Raw genomic sequence first — 26,989 nt, 5'->3', positions numbered from 1 at the left:
CATACCTGCAGAAGGTGTACAAAGAAGGCCTTTACATAATGAAGTGGTTTTTATAGCAAGCTAAAACCATGCTGAGGAGATTAAATATTGAAAGCTATTTTTAGCCAAACTAATGGTATCAATTTCACTAATAACATAAGCTGCAGGTGTCTCCTAAAGTAAGAAGTAAGACGATGGAAGACCTAACACGACAAAAGGCTACTGACTACAGAAAAGTAGCAGTTCCAAATTACATTAAATCAGTCAATTCTGCCCAACACTCCCCCTGGTGGTTTTGCCCACAGAGATGAGCATGAAGTTGCACACAGGCAAAATCCTCCAGCCTGGTGACTAAACGTCCTGTTAATAGGATTAAGTACCTTCTCATCAGATAAGTAGAACATGGCAAAATCCCTGACGCTCCCAGAAATAAGTTCAGAACACAGCCCAGCCCCTTCCTGACGCAGGGAGCAATTTTGCAGAAGAGGTGCAAAATATTAATGGTAAATATACTTGTTTTTTTTACTTTTCTTTGGTTGTGTGTTTGTATTTCTTTGCAGTTAATTGGTCTTTCACTGTAAACGTAAAGGTACAGTATGCAAGTAACTGTAGAAGTAAATCCAGGCTATAAACAAATCCAGGCTTTTAAGTTACATATGCTCTTGCAGCTGATAATTGCATCTCCAAAAAGGCTATATTGGCTAACTACAAGGCATCTGAATACTGTGTTCACTTAATCAGATGAGAACCATAATGTGCAGTTGCATGGTTTCTGAAAAATAAACCTTTTGTCTCTGCTCTTAGGAGGGAAATAAAGCAAAAGGCTTTTCTTTCCCTTATTTTGTAGGGATTTCTTTCATTTGCTGATCTGTTTGTTTACAAAATTGATCTAATTGCTGATTTTTTGGCACACCTATTGTTGAGTCTCTTGTATTAAGGCGAGTCTTATTCTGAAGGACACTGAAAGGAATTGCATGTTTATAAGAAAGGGAACATCATTCCAGAAACTTCCCTCTTTAAAACTGGCAATAGTGTTTAGCATGGATGTATTTATAATATGAACTAAGGACACAATATGAGATCGGTAATTAGTGTGTTTCACAAAGTAGAAAAGGGACAGGCTGAACAGCATAAGCTTTTGGTTTTATATATACATGTCCTGATTCTGTTAACCACTGTGCAAACTCAGTGGAACTCATCTAATTAATCTAAATAGATAATTACTAATGAGGTCAAGCTCCTCACTCATGTATTTTCACCAAGAGTAGCACCTAGATGCATGCTATACATATCAGAAACCATAGTTAGAGACAAAATTAACGGGATCTTGTAAGATACTTAGTATTATAGTCACTATTTGTATTTACTTAGTATGCCTAGACATCTGAGCTTCCTGACAATGTTTACATGTAACTGCACCGAACATTTTCTTGAACAGAAAGAACATGAGGTCCTCCTGGATATTTATAATACACGTGCTGTGTCTGAGTGGCCACCAGTGTGCACCGACGAAGCAGGAGGAGATGAATCTCCGGGACAACCTCAAGCGTACGTATGCTTCTCCTGCCAGGGTGCGCTGGAAGCCCCTGGGCGCAGGTCTCCAGCTGGGTAGGGCATCTTGACTTCCACACTCACTGGCATCAACAAGTCCCACTTGCATGTGTGGAGCTTAGAAACCAGAATAAAGTTGATTGCATGCCTACACACACACACAGTGGGAAGATGAGAACAAGCAGGATGAGAAAGTAAAGGGATTAACAGATAAGCATCACCTGCCAAAAGACAAAAAGTATTTACAGGATTTTTATAGATTATTTGGTTCCTTGTAGATCATCAGAATAGAAACCAACCCAAAATTCAGTTCAACATATTTTGAACTATTCTGTTTGTTCAAATAATCTTTGAAAATATTTCCTCTATACTTACATACTTCACTGAAAAAGGTGGCTTTTACAAACAACTGAAAAAAATTACTTAATTTAGAAAATAGCAGCTATTCTGCACACACACACACGCACTTCTAAGGACGGCTTTATTTTATGGAGAGAAAGAGGATCAGCCATTAAACAATCCTGTGCTTTAGTCTACGTTGACAAGATTTCTGTAATACACAAACAAAAAGTTAGGGGTGAGAAAGAAAGATATAAAGGAAGATATGATTGATGTGGTTTTGGCAGTCTCAAGGTGATATGATTTTACTTGTTTTCTATAGTTCCAGTGACAGGGTATTTCCACAAGGAAAACAAATACAGATAAAGGACAGGCAATCATGCAGAGCTTCAAGGTGCAACGCATGGGCCAGCCCAGGTTTTCACCAAAACTGTATGGTCATTACTTCACAGGAAGTCTAGAAATTGTATTTTTAAGAAAACAGGTTGAAGGCATTTGTATTCTACATTTTCAAAATGTAGAAAGAAGCCGTCACAGGCTTGTACCAGATCAAAGATAAATACAAAGGTTATGTAATTAGAAAACTGATGAGTGATCCTTGGAGATATTCAAAACCCAGGATGATGTCCTTTGCAACCTGATGTAGTTGACCATGCTTGAGTGGGGGGAGCAGACCCAATGATCTCCAAAGGTACCAGCCCCAATTGTTCTGGGATTCAGTATTCAGCAGTGGGACAGTTGAATATATCTTTTGAGTTACATACAGCAGATCCTTGCAAAAGCTCTGGGCCAGATTCTTTTCTAATGGAAATTGTCTTGGCTCAGTGTCATCCAGCATTCGCTATCTCAGATTTGGCTCTGCCACTGTAGGGAAACATAGAGCTATTTCATTCTCCATCATCAGTGCATGACAATTTGCAATAGTGTTAAAATCTGATTAAGTCACTGTATAATTTGGCTTTTTTTAGAATTATCTGAAGTTGGAGAGAAGTATGTAGATGAAGAGGTAAAGAAAGCTTTGATTGGTATAAAGCAGATGAAAATTATGATGGAAAGAAATGAAGATAAACACATAGATCTGATGAAAACCTTGAAGAAGAGCAGTGAAGAAAAACAGGTAACATAAATTCATCTGTGGGGATTTTATGTTTATTCTGGGAAGAATGTAAACCATACCAAAGCAGTGTACAAATTTTCATGCAGTCATGGGATTGAGAGAAAATCTGCTTCTGGCCCTTTGTTTCACTAGCAGAGGAAAATTGCACATACTGCTTGTTTCTAAAAACCCCTGCTTCACTGAATTCACACCAAGGCAACTGCAGGCCATTGTAGAACAGTGTTTTGTGCAGAAGGTCCAGCAGCTCTGCCCTCCATGTCTCTTTACTCCTGGGGCCACAAGATGCTCTCCAGCTTGCTTTGCAAACTTCAGACTTGCAGGAGAGTATCAAAGCCACAAATGATACTGTGCTCTAAAGAAAGTACAGTGAATCAGGAAAATTTCCAATGTCTTAGTGCAATGCCTAGGCTCAGAGCCGTGTGCTCAGATGATCTGAAGACACAGATGCTTAGTCTATATTTAAAAAAAACCCCACAAATATCATAACTTCGTTTCAACAAAGTTGAAGGAAAATTCCCTCCTGGCCCAACATCTGGTAGTTAGCTTAAACTAAAAAAGTACCTGATAGCTTAAGGAACTCCAGTGCACTCCCACAGTCAACACTCTTGTTAGATCTTACTGGATGATTTCATTTACACAGGACTTACATCTACAGTGAGAGTTCATAAAACACTGAATAAATGTATTAGAAAGATCGGAAAATAACAGAACATAGATTACGAAAACTGCCGTTATTTTCTCCATCAAGCACATTCTGACGGAAGTTTTCTTTTATGTGAGTCTCTTCCTTATTGGAATGCTGACAAAAATGAATAAGCCACATCAATTAAAAGGTTTCTGTCATACTTAGAGATAACTTGGAACATTGTTTGGAAACCAAAACTATTGAAATATGTTGCAATTGGAGAGAGAAATTGATGATGTATAATCTACTTCAACAGGAAGAACTTTTCTCTTTCCATTGTCAAGTCTATTCCAAAAATGCTGCTTCTGATCTGCTCAGCTTTGAGCCCTAACTGATGAAGTAAATAGAAGCAGCATTGTGAAATGCATCTTGTTACCCTTCAGTATGGAAGGAGTGCCTCACATTTCCACAAGAGCAGGAAAAATCCACTTACTACAGCCTTTTGATTAGTACACTCACAAACAGCAGAGATGCTATACTTTTATTTATTTCTGCATTAGACAGACTTTATGGCAAGGACCTACCCTCATGAAATATCAATCCCTTATAGGTAGAGAAAGGCAACAGAAAAGGACTATTTGTGGGACAGACGAATACTGTTCAGATGATATGGAGAAAAAATAACACGAGTTGAACACATGACCATGGGGGAGGCTGAATTCTTACACAGAATGATGTGTGAGTTTTTTTCTTAACATCAAAAAACCTGGTAGACTGTAAAGATCAATTTATTTCTGTAGGCTGTGCCCCCTGAGAGAACAACATCAGAAAATGCTATAAAGAAAAGGTTTTCAATTTTCAGTTCCCTGCATATGTGACTGCAGCTGAGAAGGCAACCTAGCCTAGTGCTTAGGGATTAGCAAAAAAAGGAGCTACAAATAGCCAAAATGAGTGATGAACATTGGGGTAAGTACTTAGGATACTAATCTGAAAATTGCCCTCAACTGAATCTTTTTCCTTACTTAGCAAGCCTTGCGACTTATGGATGAAGTAAAGGCAAGACTGGAAGAAGAGGAAAGACAATGTCAAGTATCCTTGAAAAATCAATGGGATGAATGTGAATCTTGTTTAGAAAGTACCTGCATGAGATATTATACAACTTGCAAACAGGGCGTGTCAACCTTTAAAAGAAAGGTAGGAAGAAACTTTGCATCTGGAGAATACTCTTGAGTTCACCCAAAGAGACAGCACATCTTATTTTCTCAATACCTAGGTCTGCCAGTTATATCAGCTTACTAAAATTAATTTCATTTGGAGGCTCTGGAAATATGAAGTTATATGGTAGAGATTACATGTGATTATGGTAATGGAATGCTGAGCCAAAATGAGTTCAGTTGCACCCTGGCAAGATTCCATGGAAACTGCTGACTCCCCTAACTCCAACAGTCTCATTCCAGATATAAAATGTTTTCTGTCACAGTGGGACTTGCATTAAGATGCTCAATAACTCACATAGATTCTTTATGGTCCGTCTGAAAATCAGCAAAGTTAAAAGTGTAGATGTAGTTAGCAAAACTATATGGGGGAAAAATCACCTACTCATTACACCATTCTTTCTTATATTTATCTTAAATAAACTCTTTAAGTAACAAACAAAACTTTAAAATGCTTAACCTCTTATAATAAAGGAGCCTGTCAGCAAAGGAGATTCCCCTAATTCTACTAGAAAGAAAATATGGTTTCCTGACTGGACCACTATTACTATAAAATTTAACAATTGTAATCTCATTTTTTTGTTTGAGCACACACTTTAAGCACAACAAACTTCTGAAGCAAAACTGTAATTGCTGCTACTAAAATGTTAGCCAGATTCCCTAGCTTTCACCCCTCCCATGTACTGAAAAATACAAAAACATTAAAGGTAGTGTTTCAGGCAGGGCTTAGAGCACAGGTGTTTAATATTTGTGCATATTCTTAAAATAATTCAGGTTAAAATGTGGGAGATAATAAATTTAAGACTACTTGTGACACTTTCAGCTTTTTAGATACCACTCATGGGTAGCTCATATAAATGTTTTGGATTTTCAAGAGTCTGTAGATGCTGCAATTACTGCAGTAAAAGGTATACATTGCATTGTCCCTGTCTTTGACCCTCTTGGTAACATCCCCCATCAGTTATTTGGTTTACTTGAAGCATTCAAAGTAAGAGCTGTGTTATGACCTAAATTATTAAAAAAAAACCAAAAAAACAAAACAAAACAAAAAAAACCCAAACAAACAAAAAAACAAAACAAACAAACAAAAAAAAAAACCAAGGAAAGAAAAGAGAAGACAAAGATGATAGCTGTAGCCGAAGGGACACAGACAGCAGGAGCAATACTTGCTTAAGCTGCTCCTGCAGTGCTGTTTCACACTTCACCTTCCCTCAAAGCTGCACTAGTGGTCAGATCAAGCTGATGATTTGGGTTTATTTTTTTTTAAACATATATAAAACTGTCTTTATGTATATCTGTCTGTATCTATCTATATCTATATCTATATCATCTATATCTATATCTATATGTGTGTTTTAGCAAGGTGCTTCTTAACCCTCACCCATTTGCTAATGCCATGGAGTGTGGCTCAAAAAGCCACTCCATTGGCTCAGGCCAAAGCAGTGCCTTAGAGTGGGGAGCGGGGAACCAGTGGCTGAGACCCAGGAACTGGAACTCTGTGATAGCAGAACTGACACTTGGCCTCTTGGTAAAACCATGGACTCAGAGTCACTGCTTTATTGATTTTACTGGTTTCCATTCACACAAGGACATGAGGATTTGCCCAGGGGTGAGGGAGGGTAGGCTTTTTACAAGTCAAGGTGAGAACAATCACCTTCTGCTCGCTACACCGCACACAAGCAGACAGAAATGCATCTCACATCTTTACAACATAAAGTCCAAGCTGTCTGTGGGAAGAAACCCAAATGCTGACTTCGAGCCCTCACAGATTAAAGGGCAACTGGCAGAATTTTTACTCCAGATCTGATTTGGAATTAATGATTTAGATTGAATGTATTTCTCCTCTTTAGGGTCTAGTGTCTTAAATTATTTCAGAGAATCCGCTGTGTTGGCAGTTATTAAGAGGGCATTGTTTCTTTGAGTATTTGAAAGAGAAAAATTAGAGACACTTACCTGAGAGATGAGAAATTGATAACTTGTCTGTCTCCTGATTTTTCTCCTTCTTATACACAGGTTGAAGATTTTTTGAGGAAAATACCTCCACTCATATTTACTTTCCATGCGGAGCAAGGAAGAGACATCCAGTCTAATGAAAAGCCTGAGAAAGAGGATACCCAGCTAGTAAAGATGGAAGATTTATTTAGCCAGCTATTATCGGATGTGGGCTCAATATTTGACAGAAGTTTCATTTTTTTCAAGCGCATGCAAAAAGAATTTGACCAGTCTTTTCAGACTTATTTCATGTCTGACCTGGAGTTGAGCGAGTCCCCCAGTATGCCAGCTTTACCTGAGGTCACCACCAGAATTGAAGGCTCCCAGAGAGGCTGGGGCATGCCCGGCTTCTTACAGATAGTTTTTGATTTCAGTAGGACGGTGTTCGAAGGTGTCAGTGAGGTGATCACCGATGTTTTTGATGAATACAGAGATCACAGAAGAGATGTGCCAGAACAAACCAAAGGCAAGTGTTAGAAGATGAAAACTGACTGCACTGTCAATGACATCAACCCCCTTGGGATGGCTAAACTACAGCGAATTACTCAGTTTCCAGTATGTGAGTGTGAGATATGTAAGGAAACTCTGGACGCTATGGGTCAAGGATAGCTATCAGTTAAAGGAACAAATATAAGTCATCTAGAAATCTCAGAGAAATGTTGCAGGGGGACTTAGGGGTCCTACACAGCCTGATTTTCATGCAGAAGCTCCTCAGAAACACCTAAATTCAGGGTGGATGCAGGTTTTCATAAGGCTGACTGACAGATTTAATCTCAGCATTTGTCAGGATATCATTTGTACCGTCTCTTATTGACATGGTCACCAATTCTAAAAAAATAGGCTAATTCGGTGAGATGTCAAGGCATATCCCTGCCCCTGCCAAATGATGCTAAGTTCAGCTTGACAGCTGCAAGTCCTGTTCCAGGCTACAGCAGCAATGTAATCTGACAATCAAATACCAGCTAATCAAAGACCAGCCATCAGGTTTTCCAGTGACCAGAAAATTCTGGGCATACCATTGGCGATGACACTCAGTGAAGGAAAAGGACTGTGGCCGACTTTTAGAAAACAAATAAGCCTCATATTTGACTATTGCAAACAGAACAAATATATGCTGGTCCTTGTCTACAGGGAAATCACAGTGAGTACATGCCATAACTCTGAGTGGCAGGTGATATAAACATTATGTGATCACCAGGAAATGCAAAATTAAGTGACTCTTGAACAGTGTTTTTTAATTTTGCTCTATATTATAAGCCATGTTACCTCAGAAACAGATTTGGGTACTGTGTTTTCATGTAACTGTATGCAATTATGAAACATCTTGACTTCTAAGGGTCAAAAAGATCTTACCAGAACTCACATTTGTTGAAATAATGTGTGATAATATTAGCAATTGTTTGGTTATGTCTGGAGAATACACTCCTAAGTCTTTATAAAGAAACATACTACAGCATTATTTCCTTGAAAGAAAACATGATTTGAATCTTCTCCTGACTTCTACTTTTTAATAATTTATTCCTTTTATTTTTGTGGGAAGGAGGGGAAGTGGAGGGGTAGGGAAGGGAATTTATGCAAAATACTTTGGATTAAGGACAAGAAATTATATTCTAGCACTCAGGCTTGGTAATGACTGCATACTTATAAAGACTCTAAGTTTAACAGCAGTCTAAAAATACTATGACTTCATTCTAGATCCTGACAGAAGTGGCATGTTTTCAAAAATTGTGTCAGGGCGCCAGAGACTTCAGTGCAGGGAGCTCCGGGAGAATTCCTCTGGATGCCCACAGTTTCATGAGAGATGCCAGAAATGTCAAGACAGTCTTTTGCATGGTAAATAACTTTTTTTTTTTCTTTTTCTTTTTCTTTCTGTAATGCATTGATTACTGGTTTATAGATTTAGAGGTTTTAATTTTCTACTGGAATTAACATTTAACATAGTCACTGAGTTTTTACTGTAACCACGGCTACAACAACCATTCCTCATTCCAGATGATTTCAATTAGCTTTCCCCACTGTCTCCACAGAGTGTCAGTATAGCTCAGTTCTTAACATACCGCTGGTGCTCCAAAGAGACGTCCCACAGCCCGTAACAAAATATATAAGGTATTTTGTTAGAGCTGCAGTCCTGCAGAGAAGCAAGACGTGAGGCAGCAGCCGATCCTGCCTGGGTGCAGCAGTGCTGAGCAGAAAGTGAGGAGACGCTCAAACTCCTGACAGTCGCTCCTCCTGCTGACAAGCAGGTGTAACCTCAGGTATCATTCAGCTCCTCGCAATGAAAGCAAGTGCTGAAGAGCCTGTAATTACTTTTTGTTGAACCCTGTCTGCAAATAGAACTGACACGAAGGACAAAAAGGAGACTTCATGTCAGTACATAAGGAGATGGCAAAGCTCTGTTGGCACCATCCATGGGCACCTGAAAAACCTTCAGACTGATCACCTAAAACTGCCAGTCAGGACTCCCACTGCAGCATAACATACCTGTCTTTCCAGAATTCTTTAGATCTTAAAATCTAAGAGCATTTAAGCATTAAACCTAATGCTTAAACCTAAATGTCTTCAGAACATCTCCAGTGAGGCAAACATTAATGAACAATGAAACACTTAAAAAAGAATATCTGACCACTTATCTTTTTACCTACACCCATGTATTACAGATACCAGTTTGTTACTGTACCATCAGCTTGAAGGTGCCCCTTGATAATCCAATTTGACAGAAAAGAAATTGAATTTTTACAGAGCAATTATTGCATAGAAATTTTTCTCGTTTAAAATCTGTATTTTAGTAAAGAAAATACCATCAATCTTCAGTTCTGAATTTGTGGCAGATGGTACTGGTCTCATACTACTGTCTAGCTGTTGTAAGACAAATATTAGATCTTAACATCCAAGAGGAATACAGGCTTTCTTGTAATAACCTCTATCACAGAATCATAGAATAATTTGGGGTTAAAGGGACCTTTACAAGTCATCTAGACCAACCCCCCAGAAATAAGCAGGGACATATTCATCTAGACTATGTTGCTCAGAGTCCCACACAACCTGACCTTGAATGTTAACAGGGATGGGATATCTACCTGCTCTCTGGGCAACTTGTTTCAGTGTTTCACCACCGTTATTGTAAAAAAATTCTTGCTTACATGTAATCTAAATCCACCCTCTTTCAATTCAAAATCATTACCTCTTGTCCCCATCTTTCTTACGGGCACCCTCCAGGTGCTGGTAGTCACAAATTATATTCAAAGGCCACAATAAATGTCCCCAGAGTCTTCTCTTCCCCAGGCTGAATAACCCCAGCTCTCTTGGCCCGTCCTAATAAATAGGAGAGGTGCTCCCACTCGCTAACAGTTTTTGTGGCTCTCCTCTGGACTTGGTTCAAGCGGTCCATGCCATTCTGTGCTAAGGAGTTGTCGTGGTTCTACACTGGCCCAACGCCAGGCACCCACAAGAGTCACTTGCTCACCTTCCCCTGCCACAGCTGGGCAAAGGAGAGAAAAGAAAAAAAGTTAATGAAGGCTTCAAGAGTGAGATAAGGACCAGGATAAATATTTCAAGGACAAAAAAGGCTCAACTTTAGTTGCAAAGTGAAATTAATTACTAACAGAAACAGAGGAGGATAATGAGAAGTAAAATAAGCCCTTAAAAAACCTTCTCCCCCCAGCCCCTCCCTCCCACAAAGAGTGCAGGGCATGGGTTTTTTTTGGTTCAGTTCATCACTGAGATTTTCTTCCATTGCTCTGGGAGAGGAGTCCTTCCCCTGTGAGGCTGTGGCATCCCTCCCATGGCAGACAGTTCTCTGTCAACTTCTCCAGAGTGGGTCCACTCTCATGAGCAGCAGCCATACTGCATCTGCTGAAACGTGAGTCCCTCCCACAGGCAGACAGTCCTTCCAAAACTGCTGTGGCATGGCTCTCTTCCCATGGGGTGCAATCCTCCAGAGACAGGCTGCTCCAGCCTGGAAGCAGGGGCCTTCTCTCACCACCAGGTCTTCCATGGATCACAGCTGCCTCCAAGCATCCATCTGCTCCAGCATGGGCACCTCCCCCACGGGCTGTGAGTGGATCTCTGCATCCCTCATGAATTCCTAGGGGCTGTAGGTGGATCTCTGCATTCCCTGTGGATCTCCATGGGCTGTGGGTGGATCTCTGCATCCCCTGTGGATCCCCATGCCTGCAGGGGTACAGCTGCCTCACCACGGTCTCACCACGGCCTGCAGGGAAATCTCAGCTCTGGTGTCTGGAGCACCTCCTCCCCTCCTTCTCCACTGACCTGGGTGTCTCCAAGTTGTTTCCCTCACACATTCTCACCTCCTCCTCTTCTCTGACTAGATGCAAAACCCCGTGACTTTGTTTTGATTTTGTTCTTAAATGTGTCATCACAGAGGCGTTGACAACCTCTCTCATTGGCCCAGTTTTGGCCATCTTCAGAGCCATCAACCATTGGATCTGCCAGACATGGTGGGATGGAGCTGCTTCCAGCAGCTTCTCACCATCCTTGTGGCCCCCCTGCTACCTAAAACCAGGCTGTGTCAAACCAATACAGGAATCCAGACCTGGATGAATTACTTCAGCGGTATTAGAAGAGAAGAGTAGGAGGGCAAAATCACCTCTCTCAACCTGCTGGCCATGATTCTTTTGATGCAGCCCAGGATGTGTTTGGCTTTCTGAGCTGTGAGCACACATGGCCAGTTCATGTCCAGCTTTTCATCCACCAGCACCCCCTAGTCCTTCTTGGCAGGGCTGCTCTCAATCTGTTCATCTTCCAGCCTGTGTTGATGCAGGAGTTGCCACAGCCCAGGTGCAACACCTTGCACTTGGCCTTGCTGAACCTCATGAGGTTCACCTGGGCCCACTTCATGAGCTTGTCCAGGTCCCTCTGCATGGCATCCCATCCCCTGGGTGTGTCAACCACACCACTCAGCTTGGTGTCATCTGTGAACCTGCCAAGACTGCAGGCTTCCCCTCGATCCCCCTGTCCATGTCATTGATTAAGACATTAAACAGTACGGGTCCCAATATGGACTCCAAGGGACATCACTTGTCCATGATGTCTCTCTGGGCATGAAGCCATTGACAACTACCGTCCGGATATGACCATCCACACAATTCCTCATCCATCAAACATTCCACCCATCAAATCCTTATCTCTCCAGTTTAGGGAAAAGGATGTTGTGGGGGACTATGTCAATGGCCTTACGGAAGTACAGATAAATGACTTTTCCAACCCTTTCCTTCTCCAGTGATGGAATCACTCCATCATAGGAAGCCACTGACTGGTCAGGCAGGACTTGCCCTTGGTGAAGGGCTGGCTGTCCTGAATCACCTCCCTATATTCCATGTGCCTAAGCAGAGCTTCTTGAGGATCTGTTCCAGCCACATAGGTGAGGCTGACAGAGTAGTAGTCTCAGGGTCCTTCTTACAACCCTTTTTTAAAAAATCAGTGAAATATTTCCATTTTCCCAGTCACCAGAGACTTCACCTCTCTTCCATGACTTTTCAAATATCATGGAGAGTGGCTACATCAGCCAATTCCCTCTGGACTCATCAGGTCCCACAGACTTAAATATGTTCAGGTTCCTCATGTGGACTAAAAACTTCTCTTACAGTGGAAGGTACTTCGCTCCCTCAACCCCTGCCTTGCAGTCTATATACCTGGGAAGGATTCATAACAGAATATGAGCCAATAAAAGAACCCATAATCTATAAGAAGACTATGAAGTTGCTATATGTAAAATGTACCAGATCTTATTTAGCATTAACAGAAAACCTATTGCCATGAAATATTATATAAACCTTATATTATATGATATAAACTTGCTAAATGACTTGCTATATGGGATAATGCATTCTTTTAGTCATTGAGTCTAAACTAAATCTACCATAATCAGAAAGCAAAAATTATTCTCCTTTTCATAATCAGAAAGAAAAAATTATCCTCCTTTTCTCAGCATTATTTAAAGATTCATCCAAACCATGCCCCCTCGCTAGGCTTTTTTACAGTTTTCATTTCTTCAGACAGAAAAGATGAAGAACAAGACATAACACTGTCTTTTCTAACAGATTGCCCAAACGTTCCTGAGCTGCACATAAAGTTTGATGAAGCCTTTAAGCTGGTTAATCTCTCAGGGGAGCAGTACGAGCAGATTCTCCAGGTGGTTCGGCATCACACAGAGGACACTTCCTACTTGCTGAACAAAATGAAAGAAAGGTTTGGGTGGGTGTCTGAGTTATCCAACATGACCATTGGACCAGAAAACATTTTCAACGTAGTTAAGGTAAGGGTTGTCTTCTGAAGGGAGCTACTGCTGCCTTTAAACTGCATTTTGCTCATGTTTATGTTCCTGGGGGCTGTGGATGTTGATACATGTGTAATGTTTGGCTTTACAACATGACTTTCCTACTCATCTTGAATTTGTGAGTCCTTGGTAATCCCTAAATGAGCTGAAACTCCTGAGATTAGAAACTATTTTCCTCTAAATCCTTTTAGTCTGATGGATGGCTGACAGGCTAACCTGAATCACTGTCTGATAAGGGTAAATTGACACTAGCAGCTTTGACAGGCCTCAGATTACCTTCACAGATAAATTGCACTGCACCAGTCACTAACACATCCACATTGGATCGATGCTAGCTATCTGTGTCTGTACTTACATATTCCAAAGTTCAAAGAAAGCAAATGTTATGCAGATTTTTGCAGTGGAAGCTGCACATGCTTGACAGCATCGGCCAATATTTCAGTAAATACATAATGATTGATTGTGTCTCACACGCAAAGATACATCCAAGGTAAATTCAATCCATTCTCCTGAGCAAGGTACAAATCTTTTTCTCTCTTCTAACTCAGAAATCCACTCATAGTGGATATATAGTCAATATATATCATATATATTCACTCATATATAGTCAATATATATCATATATATTCACTCATATATAGTCAATTACTACGATTACTACCAAAACTTTATAAAAATGATGGTACAATCCAGCAAAGAAAAGCAGAAAATAGGAACAGGAGACAGGCACACTTTCCCAACTGAGTGTGAGATATCTGTCCTAGGAAAATAAAGCTCCAGAACTAGGTCTGATTTGGAAAAACACACAGGAGTGAATAAATTCGATCACACAAATGTTGTATTGAACTTAGTGGGACAGCTCAGAAGTTTTCATTAGGAGAACAGAAGCTCTTTATAGATGTAACTCATGATATAAATATTAACATGAGTTCTTTAATATGGTCTTGGCAGTGCCATGTCAGCTCTTTCCACCACCTACATAAATTCAGACGCCCACTGTCTTTTCAGAAGAAAGCAATTTAAAGAAAGTAGACAAGGGTAAAATATTCCCCTCTTTAATTTTCCCCTATTAAAGACAGCGGGCACAGCAGGTGTAAACAAAACTGAAAGCACACAGCAGTTTGTAGTGTCTAAAGTACTGATCTCTTCTAGGTGGTACCTGGGGATCCCTCCAGTAAAGATGAAACTGTGGTAGATGTGAATGTTCTGACTTCACCTACTTTCACCATTAAAGTTCCTCCCAACTTAGATCCCAAGAGTCCTGAGTTCATCGAATACATAGCTGGGAAAGCACTCCAATTGTATAAGCAGAATTTTTAAGTGGTAAGTTCATTCTTTCTGCTTTCACAGAGAACACACTTCTTCATAAGAGGTGTTTATATTGCAATAAACTTTAGTTGGAGCAAGATTCATTCATGGTGTATACAAGACTGCCTTTTCAGAAAGGACACATTGAGAAAAACACAAGCATTATGGAAAATACAAACAAACACTCAGTGTTCTAGCCTGTAAAACACAGACATGATGATATTAAATGATTTGACTTATATATCTGAAACCCTCAATCTTTAAGTAACAGCTGGGATGAGGTAATGTGATAATAAATATTTCTTCACAAAAGAATTGCCTCACAACCACAGTCCAGTGTCTTGGCATGAAAAAACACTTGTGTTCATTCATCATGAATGGACTGGAATTACCACTATTCATTATGTTTTTGGTTTTTTTTAATTTTCAGTAGTGTTTGCGAGCATGCTCATATTATTTTTGATGATAAAGGAGGGCAAAGTGAGAATCACCACCAGGACTTGGAAGAGCTGTCTTGCCATAACATTTCTGCATTAGCAGCACACTGCTCAGATTAAGAGTGTTCATTAATAGAGGCTGCAGTTCAACTTGTAGGATCATGCACAGAAAGATCCTGCTCATAGGCTTCAACCATTTCTGTAAAAAGGACACACAAGAAGGCTCTCTCCTTGTTAAAAACATTTCAAGAAGAGGAAGGAAGAACCAGGCAGAGAGGCAGGGAGGACAAACGCTTCATATTCTCTAATCCCACAGGGAATTTCCAGGAAAGATGGAATGATTTTAGGTGGCATCACACTACTGTGAAACTTGTAAACCACCCTGCCCTGTGTTTCCCTTCCAAGGGGACTCTGAGATGCACAGCTTTAGTGGCCTCTGACTCTCAGAGTTGTCTCTGCCAGGGTAATAGAGCCACAAGACACATGAAACATTCAGGCAAATCACTGCAGTGTCCCCAAATCTTCTGAGAAGGACCAGATTTGGACATAGTTTCTCTTTAGGTCATAGCTGATTTCCTCAACTGAGTATTTGAAACAGGACCTGCACAAAAAGAGAAGCCTCAGGAGGCAGAGAAAGAGCATTCAATGTTAGCAAAGTAGATGAAGAAGATTTCAGCATTTTGTATTAAATCTGCTTATTCTTTTGAGGTCAGAGGCACACTTTTGAGCCAATGAAAGAAATCACTCCCACCAGAGAGGCTGAGGTGGGCTGCAGAATTTAGACAGAATGAACCATGTACTTTGCTTAGGTAAATCTTGGGGAAATTACTTGTTGATATTTATAAACATATGAAATAAAATGCTCCAATACATTCTCTACAATTTTTCTTCAAAATTCTCCGTAATTTATATGCAGTTATAAATATAAATGATAAATACTATTTCAGATTATGGAATACTAATCTTCAGGTTTTAATGATGGCAATAATTATTTCTGTAGTTTGATGATGATTTTTAGCCTGAATCTTAGTCTGATTTTCCTGTGGCCATATCTTGTGTAGCCATTTAATACCTGGGAAAAGTAAGCAGTGTTGATTTCAAAATCACACCACCATTCAGTTTGCACAAGGCTTAGAGTACATGAAAATGTAATGGTTAAAAAAGAGTTAAAGCTCTACAAGAAAACTGGACAGATCTATAAGAATAGAAAGGGAGAGAAAAAGAAATGTTCTTGTCTGGTTTTTATGTTATGCATGTTTCTATAGCAGGACACTGGTACATTCCACATATACTTACTTTTCTAACATATTTTTCTCCATTCAAAACCAAAATATATAATCTTTCTTTTTCTTTTTTTTTCCCCCTCCTAGGAAAGAAGAAGTGTGAATTCTTTCTTCCTGAAATAAAGTATATGCTCCTTAGTTGAACTACCCCTATGCTCAACATAGCTAACTGTTAAATTTCTATGGTTAAAATAGATGCATATAAATAAAATGTTGCTTAGTAAATACTGTGACAAATAAGCTATCAGCCAAAAACTGTAGAAATCTTTAAACTCAAACCCAAACCCATTTCAATATTAGTTTATTTAAATAAAATGTTATTTATGTTGTCAGTAAGGTAATCTTTGATAACAAGCTATGGCTCTGGTTATGCAAAGATTTAAGGACATAATCAACTGTAAGCATAAAAGTAATTTCTATTTGCATACTTACATTCAAGCATATTCTCAAGCCTTTTCAAGACTGATCCCTACAGATGTTTCACATTCAGTTAAGTCTGAATCAACCAGATTTCCATCTGCATGTAGCATATTATTTTGCAATGAAAATATTCCATTTTTCTTCCAGTTGCTTTTGATGCTTATTGTGTACATTAAATGACTTATCTGAATATGCATTAATGAGTAAGTCTTCTGCCTTTGGCATTTCTTACAAACAGTAGCCTGCCTCTGGAGTTTACTTCTTAATTAATTAAAAGCCTTTATCAGTAAAGAAGCTTGTTTCTTCCTAAATTATACACATCAGCTTTCAGTGGTATTTGTAAATTATAATAAAGGTTAAGAACTGATATATCTCTCAGCTAGAAGCAGAGCTCTAGGTGATTTGGTATCATTTGCCATGCAAAGCTTTTCTAAGCATTTTTTTGCACACAGGTATTTGCACCATTTCCATCTGTAGCTCTGCTAAATGAAGCATGCTAATTTCAAAGTGTACAAAAACATCTTTATCAGATATAAGCAGAGAAAAATACCCACACTCTATTTACACTTTATGTTTTCCTTTACTTCTATACCTACATGTTAAGTGTACAAATCTATACAAGAAAAAAAGCTATTCCATTCTTTTAATTAGTGGAAAAGACTATTTTCTGCCTGCTGCAAAGAAAGGTAGTAGCATTTTCTAATCCACAGTCCTCTGTGCTCCTTAGCTTCCATCATACATACCTGCATTTCAGGCCCCTAATCATGAGAGATTATCCGTCATAACTCCTGTAAACACATCACTTGTCAGAAAGCTGGGGTTTATCTCAGAGATAAGTGACTCTTACGAAATTCTTGACTTCCAAGAGATACTAACGAAGAAATATTCAGAGAAGAATCAGTTTCTTCTGACTAGCAGAGATTAATACCCTGAAAATGTTCAGAGAACACCATGTTGGGAACAGTTGCAATCAAACACAGGTCGGGATGCAAAATGACACAGGGACATGGAAGAAGCTGAGATGAACACGATGAGACCCAATAAACCCAAGTGATGAGTACTACCCTTAGTGAGCAGCAAATGTGCCAATAAAATATGAAGCAGGAAGCTGATGACATGACGTGGCATGGCATGAAAGGAACCTGGCTTTGGAAGCTCAGGTCAGTTTGACACTGCTGGACGTGCAAGGTGAGCTGTGCATGGGGCATGGCACTGCAGGGCCACCGCAGCAGGGGAGACAAGGGAGGCTGGCACTGGGGCTTTGGCCATTTGGGATATCCTGGCTGGGGGGATCTAGCACCAGAGGCATACAGCCTGCCAGGCCCAGCTGAAGGCTTTGGTCTTGTTCAGCTCTGAAATGGGATGCCTGAGGCTACAGAGAGAGGGAGAAAGATGACAAATGTCAACAGCATGTTCCAGCATGGGATGAGCCTGCAGAGCGCTTATGATGCCACTAGAGCAGAACGAAGTCACAGAATCACTCAGTCAATCAAGTATGAAAAGACTTGAGCTCCTCTGAGCTCAATGGGCGCAACCTTGGACGGAACACCACCAAGTCTACTAGAACATGGCACTACATGGCACCACGCCTTTCCTCAAACACCTCCGGGGACGGTGGCTCCACCAGCTCCCTGGGCAGCCTATTCTGATATGTGACGAACCTTTCTATGAAGAAACTCTTCCTAAGATCCAGCCTAAACGAGCCGGTATGGTTCGGGGCATTGGCTCGGGGCATTGGCTCGGGGCATTGGCTCGGATCAGCCCTCCCTCAGGGGGAGCAGCGCCGCGCAGGACCACAGGAGGCGGCGGGTACTGAAGGAGGAAGGGGGGGGGGATAGGGAAGGGGACGGGAGAGGGAGGTGGTGGAGGTGGTGCCGCTCCGCCCCGCCCGCCCCTCGGCGCCGTTTGGCGGGAACTGCGAGCTTTGGCGGGAACTGCGGGCTTTGGCGGGCTCGGGAGAGCCGCGCAGCCGGAGCCGCTCGCCCGCCATGCCCGCCGACGGGGAGCTGCTGAGCGGCCCCGCCGCCTGCCCCGAGCCCGGCGAGCAGCAGTACCTGCAGCAGGTGCGGCACATCCTGCAGCACGGCCACCGGCGGGAGGATCGCACCGGCACCGGCACCATCTCCGTGTTCGGCATGCAGGCGCGGTACAGCCTCAGAGGTGCGCACCGCCGGGACCCCCGGCCCCTGAGCTTGCTCCCTCCCCCCGCTCCTGCCCCTGCTCCCTGTCCCTGCTCCTGCCCTTGCTCCCTGAGCCGGGCTGAGTGTGGGGGTCTCACACGCCGGGGCTGTCCCGCTCCCTCCCACCCGAGGGGTCTGACCATGGGAGCTACACGTCCTAACTCCTTATTTCATATCCCAGCCTCACAATGTCGAGCGGTGGCATTGCTCTCTGTGTGGGGAAAAGCCGAAGTCTGCTCACCCTGGCAAATGGCTGGTCCCCGCTGACACTGTGGAACTCTTTTCCAGATCAGTTTCCACTGCTCACAACGAAGAGGGTGTTCTGGAAGGGAGTGCTGGAGGAGCTGCTGTGGTTCATCAAGGTTCGGTATTTGGGTGTCTCTGTGGCTGGTGGGCCCGAGAGCGGCATAAACAGAACAAAAAAAGCTGGGCAGTGGATTAACGCTTTTGGGTAACTGCAGATGCTTCTGCTCCAATTACAGAAGAAGTGCAACCCCCTAATAAATACTGTGACCACACATGGAAGGTCATTATCGCCAAGACATTCCGTATTTTAGTGCAGACTATTCCTACCAGTGCCATCAGAACAGTTTTTCTTCTTAAGGGAGAAAATTTGAAATAGTGAGGGCTTGGACTAATTTGAATATACTCCACAGCTATAAAGCCTAATGCAGTCTCTTTTTTTTGTGTTTCAACCAGAAATAATAACATGAGACAGATAGGAGGCAATTTAATGACCTGCTTTTTAATATTGAGGTAGCTTGATTTGAACAGAAACAAGCAGTGTGGAACGATGGGTGAAGTCAGACTGATGTAAATACTAGACTTTTTAGTAGCAAAAAAAAAGAGATCTAATAGAGCTAATAGCTCTACCTAGTATAATAAAATTCAACTATAATTAGTTCATTACAATGTAAGTGTTCCTTTTTATGTTGTGATATTGTGCAAGTATGGGAGAATCTACATAAGCATTTGCTAGATAGCAATACTCAAATACAAATTGATTTTTTAAAAGATTTTGGGGTTTTTTGTTTGTTTGTTTTGCTTTGTTTTTTGTAAATGTAAAATGTAAAATACTAGACACTCTCCAAACCAGCATAATTTCTGTGTTGGATTTTTGAGTGTGCTGATTTGGACATCTTGCAGGATTCAGTGACATTTTTCTGGGTTATTTTCTCATTTTTGTCATTTTAACAAAAGGATTTTTAAGGCCTTAAGGTTATTATAGGTGACTTGGAAAAGACCGTGCCTAGGCCATACATTTTTTGTTAGTCTGTTTTCATTAATCTGTAGAGTAACATCTTGTTCTCTGCAAATATGAAATGACATCCCACAGTTGACCTTGAGGCTGTTTGTGTATTCACAAAGTGTGAGAATCCTGAGTTAAACCACAGCAGCGTGGCACTTCAGACTCCATCCCAGTGTGTTGCTCACAAGTTTTGTTCTGTCCGTGTGTAAGAACCTCATGCAGTACATTAATTGCACTGTTCATCCTTTATGAGTGAAGAAATACTGTGGACTAGCAAACTTAACAGAAGTGTTTTAAATCATGCCCTCTGTGTTGGAATTAGGATGCAGACTTCTCACTGTGTTTTGTAGGGTTCTACAAATGCCAAAGAGCTCTCTGCAAAAGGTGTGAAGATTTGGGATGCTAATGGATCGCGTGAGTTCCTGGATAAGCAGGGTTTCAGCACCAGAGAGGAGGGTGATTTGGGACCAGTGTATGGTTTCCAGTGGAGGCATTTTGGAGCAGAGTACAAAGATATGCATACAGGTAATCACATCCAAATACAGTTTTGAGAGCTCAGTGAGACAGCTGTGACACATCACTTCCAGAAGCCTGTGTGGAATGGAATGTTCTTAACCATTCACAGCAAGCTGATAGCCAGAATAAAGAGTGTTTGAGAGAGTTAATTTAACTTTTCTTCTTTACTCAATCTTAATTATCCTGAAAGGTGTAGCTTTGTATACTATAATTTGGTATTTGTGGAACAGATGAGTCATGAGGCACACACTGTTACTCTTTTACCTAGAACAGATGTGGTTGCTGATAGCTGGAAGGATGTGTGTGCTGCAGTCCAGAAACTAGAGCTAGCTCCATTTGATAACAGAACACAGGCTGCCATCTCTGTATACCAGTGCAGGGTCCATGAAATTGTTGTGCTGGAAAGAACTGGCATAGTACTCTACATTCACTGGAGGCAGTGAAAAGAAAGATTTTTCGGTTCTGCATCTGGAACAAAGTAGGGTGTTTCCACAGCTGATGATGCTGTGGACAGAACAGCTGTGACAAGTTGTGATGTGATGCAATACCAATGTTGGTATTTTTAGTGGAACTGGTTTATTAAACTGACTCTCAAATGTATTGATTCCTCTTTTCCAAGTCACTGAAGGAGAGGTTATAGAAAATGCTTAGAGGACTGCCATTAAGAAAAAGGTGTCAAAAAACAGATTGTCACTATCTGGTGTGATTTTTTTTTAACTTGGATTAACAGCATGGTTGGTTATCTAGGTGAGGTTTCTTGGTTTGGTTTTTTTTTTGTTTGTTTTGCAGCTCACATGGATTACTGATATTAGACTTAGTATTGGCATGTTGGCTGCTAGCAGAATACAGTTTTATGGTAACACAAATGATGCAAATTGTGAACTGGCACATTTGAAAACTTACAGTTTCTCATCTTAAAAAGTCTAAGGCACAACATAGCATGGAAAAAAAAGAAGAATTTCCCAGAAGAAAAAAAGATAAATTCCCATTGTTTTCCTTACAAACAGATTTCCTTAAGTTGCATTACTAATGATAGGTAAGTAGCTTCAGGAACTAACATAACCATTTGACAAGGCTTCTGACACAGTATTGCTGGCAGAAGAGTTCCCTGAGATGTTAATTGTGTATTACTACCTTGTTTGCCAGCTTGGGTCTCCCTGTAACCAAAATTTGGTACTGCTGCAATAAGAGTTATTAGAAAAAAAGTAGTTACCAGCCATGCTGATTGACTGGCATAAGTCAGAACAATGATTAACAACTAATGACTTTTTTATTCTGAAATCCATTCTAATGGTCAGTTAATTTCAGAAAATTCCTTACACAATTGGTATTGAGCCTAAAATTCAGTCTGTGAGTGTCATTGGCTGAAATGTAATAAATATCCTGTGCTACACATGATTCAAGTTCCTTTCTGGAGCTAAATGCTAAATTTAGTATTCAAACATGACCTTGAGATTGCTAGATGGATGCATTTATTCATCTGTCAAAAACTATACTTTTGAGTGTGTAAAGAATGCTGGCACCTGGCACTGGGAATAATTTTTCTTTTTATATATAAGAAGGAGCACTGTAGCATGCAAATTGAATGTTTAGAAAGGCATTTTAATCCAGAAATGCAATAAGCAAATCAGTCTAAATACTATGACTAAACTAGGTTGTAATAGCTTGTCCATTCCAGTACAGCTCTTGTCCTATTTAGGTAACAAGTCATCATGAGTGATAAAATATCATGCTTTGTCCAGCTAGTTTTTTCTATTGCAGCTTCTGTTTCTTGGGGTTTAGTGATTATACAGAATTTTTAATTGGTCTTAAAATAAATCAAGTGGTTGAAAATGGAATAGATAGGAGTGGTCTTATTTCAGTGGGTGCTAAAGGTACTCAAAGCACACAGAAGATTTGGGGGGACATACAGAAATATCATCATGAGTACTTTACAAGCTCTGGAGCATCCTAAGAAAGACAAACAACAGCCTATATTTGGATGGTGCCAACTTATTAATCTGTCTCCAAGTTGCAATAAAATCTTCAGAGGTTGTCATTTGGGTATCACTTTTCAGTGGGACATGGGCCAGCTGTTAAAAAATACCATGACTTGAATCTGTCCAGTTTAGATCTTATTTGTTCTGTTTCTCCAGATTACTCCAACCAAGGAGTTGATCAGTTGCAAAAAGTGATTGAAACTATCAAAACCAATCCAGATGACAGAAGAATCATTATGTGTGCTTGGAATCCCAAAGGTATTGAACAGCTGGTGTAAAGTGAATGGGGTTGCACATTATATTGCTGTGTGCTCAATTACATTATATTGCTGTGTGCCAAATTATGTTCTGTTCCTGTGTCAACAGTCAGTTCCATTCGGTGTCCTTCTTCATTCTTTATAAAACTACCAGAAGTGCAGTAAAAATGGTCAGGAGTTACAATCTTGATTCTCTTTCTACTTTATCCTCATGTTCCAAACCTCAAAAATAACGAACCATTTCTTGAAAGTTTTTCTCTCCAGGTTAAAATGAGGGATACACCAGTGTCTTTGACATACAGTCTATTCAAAGACAGTAACTCTTATTTTAAAAAGGTAAAAAACCCAAACCATTAAAACTATATTAAAGCTGTGTTTGGCTTTTAGCCATTTAATCTGTTGTCAACCCTTAAAACTAGAGAACAAAAATATTAATTTGTGTTGTAATCTTCTCCTTGAACATGGGTTCATATGATGAATCTGTATCATACAGGGTCTGTTTTATACATGGACATCCATTCACTCTGTAGGGCAACTTGTAAACAAGAGCTACTGCAAGAGAATGTTTAACTTTCACCACTGATAGATCTGTGCTTGAAAAAAAACGCACAGCATTTTCCACTGTTGTGTGAAAGGGTATGCCACATGCTATTGCTGTTATTTTCAAGGGTAAACATTCTTAGAAAATATCCGGTGAAAGTTTTCTTTGTCAAGCTGTAATTTTACTCTCTCCACTTTTTAAATGTAGAAAAACACTCAAAATCTTCTGGTTTCTGATTTTTTTTTTTTTTAATGATCATTGTATCTCAACAAGCACATTGCAATGGGAAGAGAGTAAGATGAAGCAGTTGGAATTTGTTTTAGGGAGTATGCTTAATTTTACTCTTAATGTCTTCCTTTAGGGAATTCAGCTGTCTCACCAAGGTGAGTAGAAATAAACTGCTGTGCAACATTATGGCATAAGTCTGTTCTGTGGAATTTCTGTTTATGACTTTCTGGTCATGCAGCCCAGGAGACAGCTTGTCATGACCTGGACTTAATTGCTTGGGCAGCATGTGCTTATAAACAAGAGAAAAAACAACAGAATGACAGTGCAGTTGGCACTCTACTGTATCTCATTACATGCTTGTTTAGGTTTTGCATCTTCTACATTTATAACACACTAATGCTGTTACTGTTTTCTCCACCCCCTCCACCTTCTGTACCTCAATTCCTAGATATTTCCCTGATGGCTTTGCCTCCGTGCCATGCCCTTTGCCAGTTCTATGTTCTAAATGGTGAATTGTCTTGCCAACTCTATCAGAGGTCTGGAGACATGGGACTAGGAGTGCCTTTTAATATTGCCAGTTATTCACTGCTCACGTACATGATTGCCCATGTCACAGGGCTGAAGGTAGGGTATTTAATAATTTTATTTATTCTTGTCTGAGAAATGAGGGACTAAAAGATAAGGCTCTTCATGTCATCTCCAGGAAAAACTGGAATGAGCATACTGTTTGAAATCTTGCTGAAATACGTGTTAAAAAGGGCCCTGTGAAATGACGTGAATTGCCTCTGCTTTGTATGGGCAGTTAGAATCAGCAATGTAAGAATTTTAAAGTTCAGGTTCAGCAGAAGATTCTTTTATACCTTGAATCTGTCGAGACTGACCTGTTCACTAGTCTTAGAAATCTGAGTGCTTGTCCTCATGGGGTAGTAATATACAAGTGATTGTATTTTGTAGCACGTGTTTATTGGAAGTGAGCAGTAGCTCAGCAGTTGCTGTCAAGGTTCTAATTTGATATTCTGCCTGTCTAACTTCCAGCTGTAATTTCAGCTGTGCATTTCTTTGATTTCTTACTGTAGATGCTTACATGTAGATGAGGGGTAGTATGTGCTTAAGTAGCTCCTGCCCTGACTTCAGAGCTATATTCTGTAATTTGGCAGAGAAACTTGAAAGCACGACAGTCTTGTACAAGGGAAAACCCCTTTTCTTTAGGGCATGTAAAAATTATACTAGAAAGGCCTTCAGTGCCTAATCCTCCTGCCACCAGCAACATGAAATGGAACTTCTTAAAACAGGGCAATAGGGAAGAATCAAACTTCACAGCAACCACAGAAATTAGTCCAAGGTACTAAAAAAAGTGAAGTTTAACGTTACGTCCAGCTGTTGCCTCTCAGCCACTTCCTCTCGTGGCTTTGGTGGTTTTCAGTGTAACACATCTGAGGGCTGATCTACATTGGTCAGAGGCCAGTAAAAGAGCTGATGAAACTTCCCCATGTGGAATTCCATTGCTCAGGGGTTGCTAAGTCACAGAAGCTGCAGGCTCTGGGTGCTTGCCTGTGCCTGACACCTCCACTGCTGTTTAGCAGTGGCTGAGGCAGCTGCTCTGAAGCCAGCTTTGGCGAGTTGTACTTACTAGAAGTGGAGTGGAAAAGCTGGATGTCACTGCTGCACCTGTTTCTGTGTCACTGAGCAGATCAGTATTGCTCCATTCATTTACCAAAGCTACTGTCATAGCAGGATTTGACAGATAAATTTTTTGGTAAGCTAGTGGAAATTTCATTATATTTTCTATTAATTATGCATTAGTCAGAGAAGCTTGTGCTCTTCACAGCTCTCAAGGATACAATCCTGTACAGCAGCGGCAATTCCACACTAACCAGATGCTGGGAATCAATACTGTAAGCATTGTAATGTTTTGATTTCTTGGAACCTGACTGTTTGAAAACCACATGTATTCTTCATTCTTTTCAGCCTGGAGAGTTCATACACACCTTAGGAGATGCTCACATATATCTGAACCATGTGGAACCTCTAAAAGTCCAAGTAAGTACATATTCTGTACTCTATCCTTTTATATTCCACCGTGCTTATTCAATGCAAAATTACCTTGATATTTTAAATATCCTTTTGCAGATATTAATTTTTGTGGCTTTTTTTCTCATTTCTATCCTAATAACTGTAATATCTTAACATCTGTTCAATTCAGGTTGCAAACAGAAATACAAGCATGTTTGAAATGTACATCTGTATACTGCTCTAAAACCAAGTTAGGGAGCCAGAATCTGCACTTTTAACTTAGAAAATAATTCCACCTAGTCCAAATACCACAAAATAAAATGTCTTTGTAATGTATCAGAAAAGGATTTAAAATTCACAGAGTTAATCAGTGATTACTATTACTATTTGCCTGAGAAAGGCTACATTTTCTTCAGGAAGTAATTTGTTGCAGTAGGATAAAATCAGTGTTTGATTTGATTAGACTAAGCTGGACTGAATGTCCTCAGCTTGGACTGAATGTCCTTATTATTAGTATGGTTCAAAACCATCCAGAGAAGTAGTTATTGATTCAGACCCTAACAATGAGAAGTGAGAAGCTGTAGAATATTTGATGCATGTTTGGGTCAGATTTTCCAATTTAATTTCCCCTGGAAGGAATATAATCTGTAACCACCAGAACTGATTTGCCCTCTGAAAGTACTTGCAGTGCATTTGGATGATCAGGGAATTCACCTGAAAATTATTACTAAACCTACTGCTCCCTGTGAAAATACTAAGGTAGATTCTACCTAACTGTCTTGGGATTTTCTTCATTTTTTTTTTTTAGTGTAAGTCTTCTTGGTGGGAAGGGAAAGCCTACATAGTGTAATCTGATTTGAGATGGAGAACAGAGTCACTGCTTTCAAGTTTTAGCTTTATACAGTAAGCTTGCTTTTATTTCAGCTTCAGAGGGAGCCAAGACCTTTCCCCAAACTCAGAATTCTTCGTGAGATTAAAGACATCAGCAATTTCAAGGCAGAAGACTTTCAGATTGAAGATTATAATCCTCATCCACCTATTAAAATGGAGATGGCTGTCTAATGCTATAAACCAGTATTAAATATTAAAGTGGAAATGTACCTAAGCTACTTAGTTTCTCTAAAGTGGTGGGGCTTTTATATACTTCAAAATGTATTTGCTTTATTGTTAAATAGTCACAGACCAGATTTGCCTTCAGTGCTGCTACCCTGTAGTTGTACAGGACAGGTGATTATTCCTGATATGCCGTGCAGATGTTTACCCAGTTTTAAGTTGTTAGACAGCTGCTTTTCTACACATTGTTTCAGTTGCCAGTGGCCATTTCTGTTACCATTCAGTTACTGAGTGTGAGTAGCACGGGCTTGCATGCTTGATTTGGTACTGAAAATAAGAACTTGTATGTGTGATAGAGGATTCCTTCAGGGTGGGAGAAATTGTTAAATGCATTCTAAAGAGTGTGTGTTTAA

The 26,989-nt window shown here is 40.3% G+C and overlaps 2 protein-coding genes and 1 long non-coding RNA gene across 3 annotated transcripts; 2 read left to right on the top strand and 1 right to left on the bottom strand.

Moving 5' to 3' along the window:
* The first annotated feature begins 348 nt into the window (after window positions 1-348).
* On the top strand, window positions 349-16,767 carry CLUL1 (clusterin like 1). The gene is made up of 9 exons (XM_038129416.1): window positions 349-482; window positions 1,418-1,527; window positions 2,838-2,986; window positions 4,638-4,805; window positions 6,839-7,283; window positions 8,513-8,650; window positions 12,877-13,091; window positions 14,265-14,435; window positions 16,228-16,767. The coding sequence occupies exons 2-8, from the start codon at window positions 1,425-1,427 to the stop codon at window positions 14,430-14,432; spliced, it is 1,386 nt and encodes a 461-aa protein (XP_037985344.1). The 5' UTR covers window positions 349-482; window positions 1,418-1,424; the 3' UTR covers window positions 14,433-14,435; window positions 16,228-16,767.
* LOC119697991 lies at window positions 16,694-19,114 on the bottom strand. Its single transcript, XR_005256018.1, has 2 exons — window positions 18,982-19,114; window positions 16,694-17,489 (listed from the first exon to the last, which is right to left on the bottom strand). It is a non-coding gene; the product is annotated as an uncharacterized LOC119697991 (long non-coding RNA).
* Window positions 17,481-26,989, top strand: TYMS (thymidylate synthetase). The gene is made up of 7 exons (XM_038129417.1): window positions 17,481-18,720; window positions 19,029-19,102; window positions 20,340-20,514; window positions 22,641-22,742; window positions 23,959-24,134; window positions 25,479-25,550; window positions 26,448-26,989. Exons 1-7 carry the CDS (start codon window positions 18,549-18,551, stop codon window positions 26,583-26,585), a joined length of 909 nt encoding a protein of 302 aa, XP_037985345.1. The 5' UTR covers window positions 17,481-18,548; the 3' UTR covers window positions 26,586-26,989.

This window comes from Motacilla alba, chromosome 2 (genome assembly GCF_015832195.1).
Source record: "Motacilla alba alba isolate MOTALB_02 chromosome 2, Motacilla_alba_V1.0_pri, whole genome shotgun sequence".
NCBI classification, from domain to species: domain Eukaryota; kingdom Metazoa; phylum Chordata; class Aves; order Passeriformes; family Motacillidae; genus Motacilla; species Motacilla alba.
Note: the sequence above shows the minus strand (reverse complement) of the source record. Positions and strands in the feature narration are given on the sequence as shown.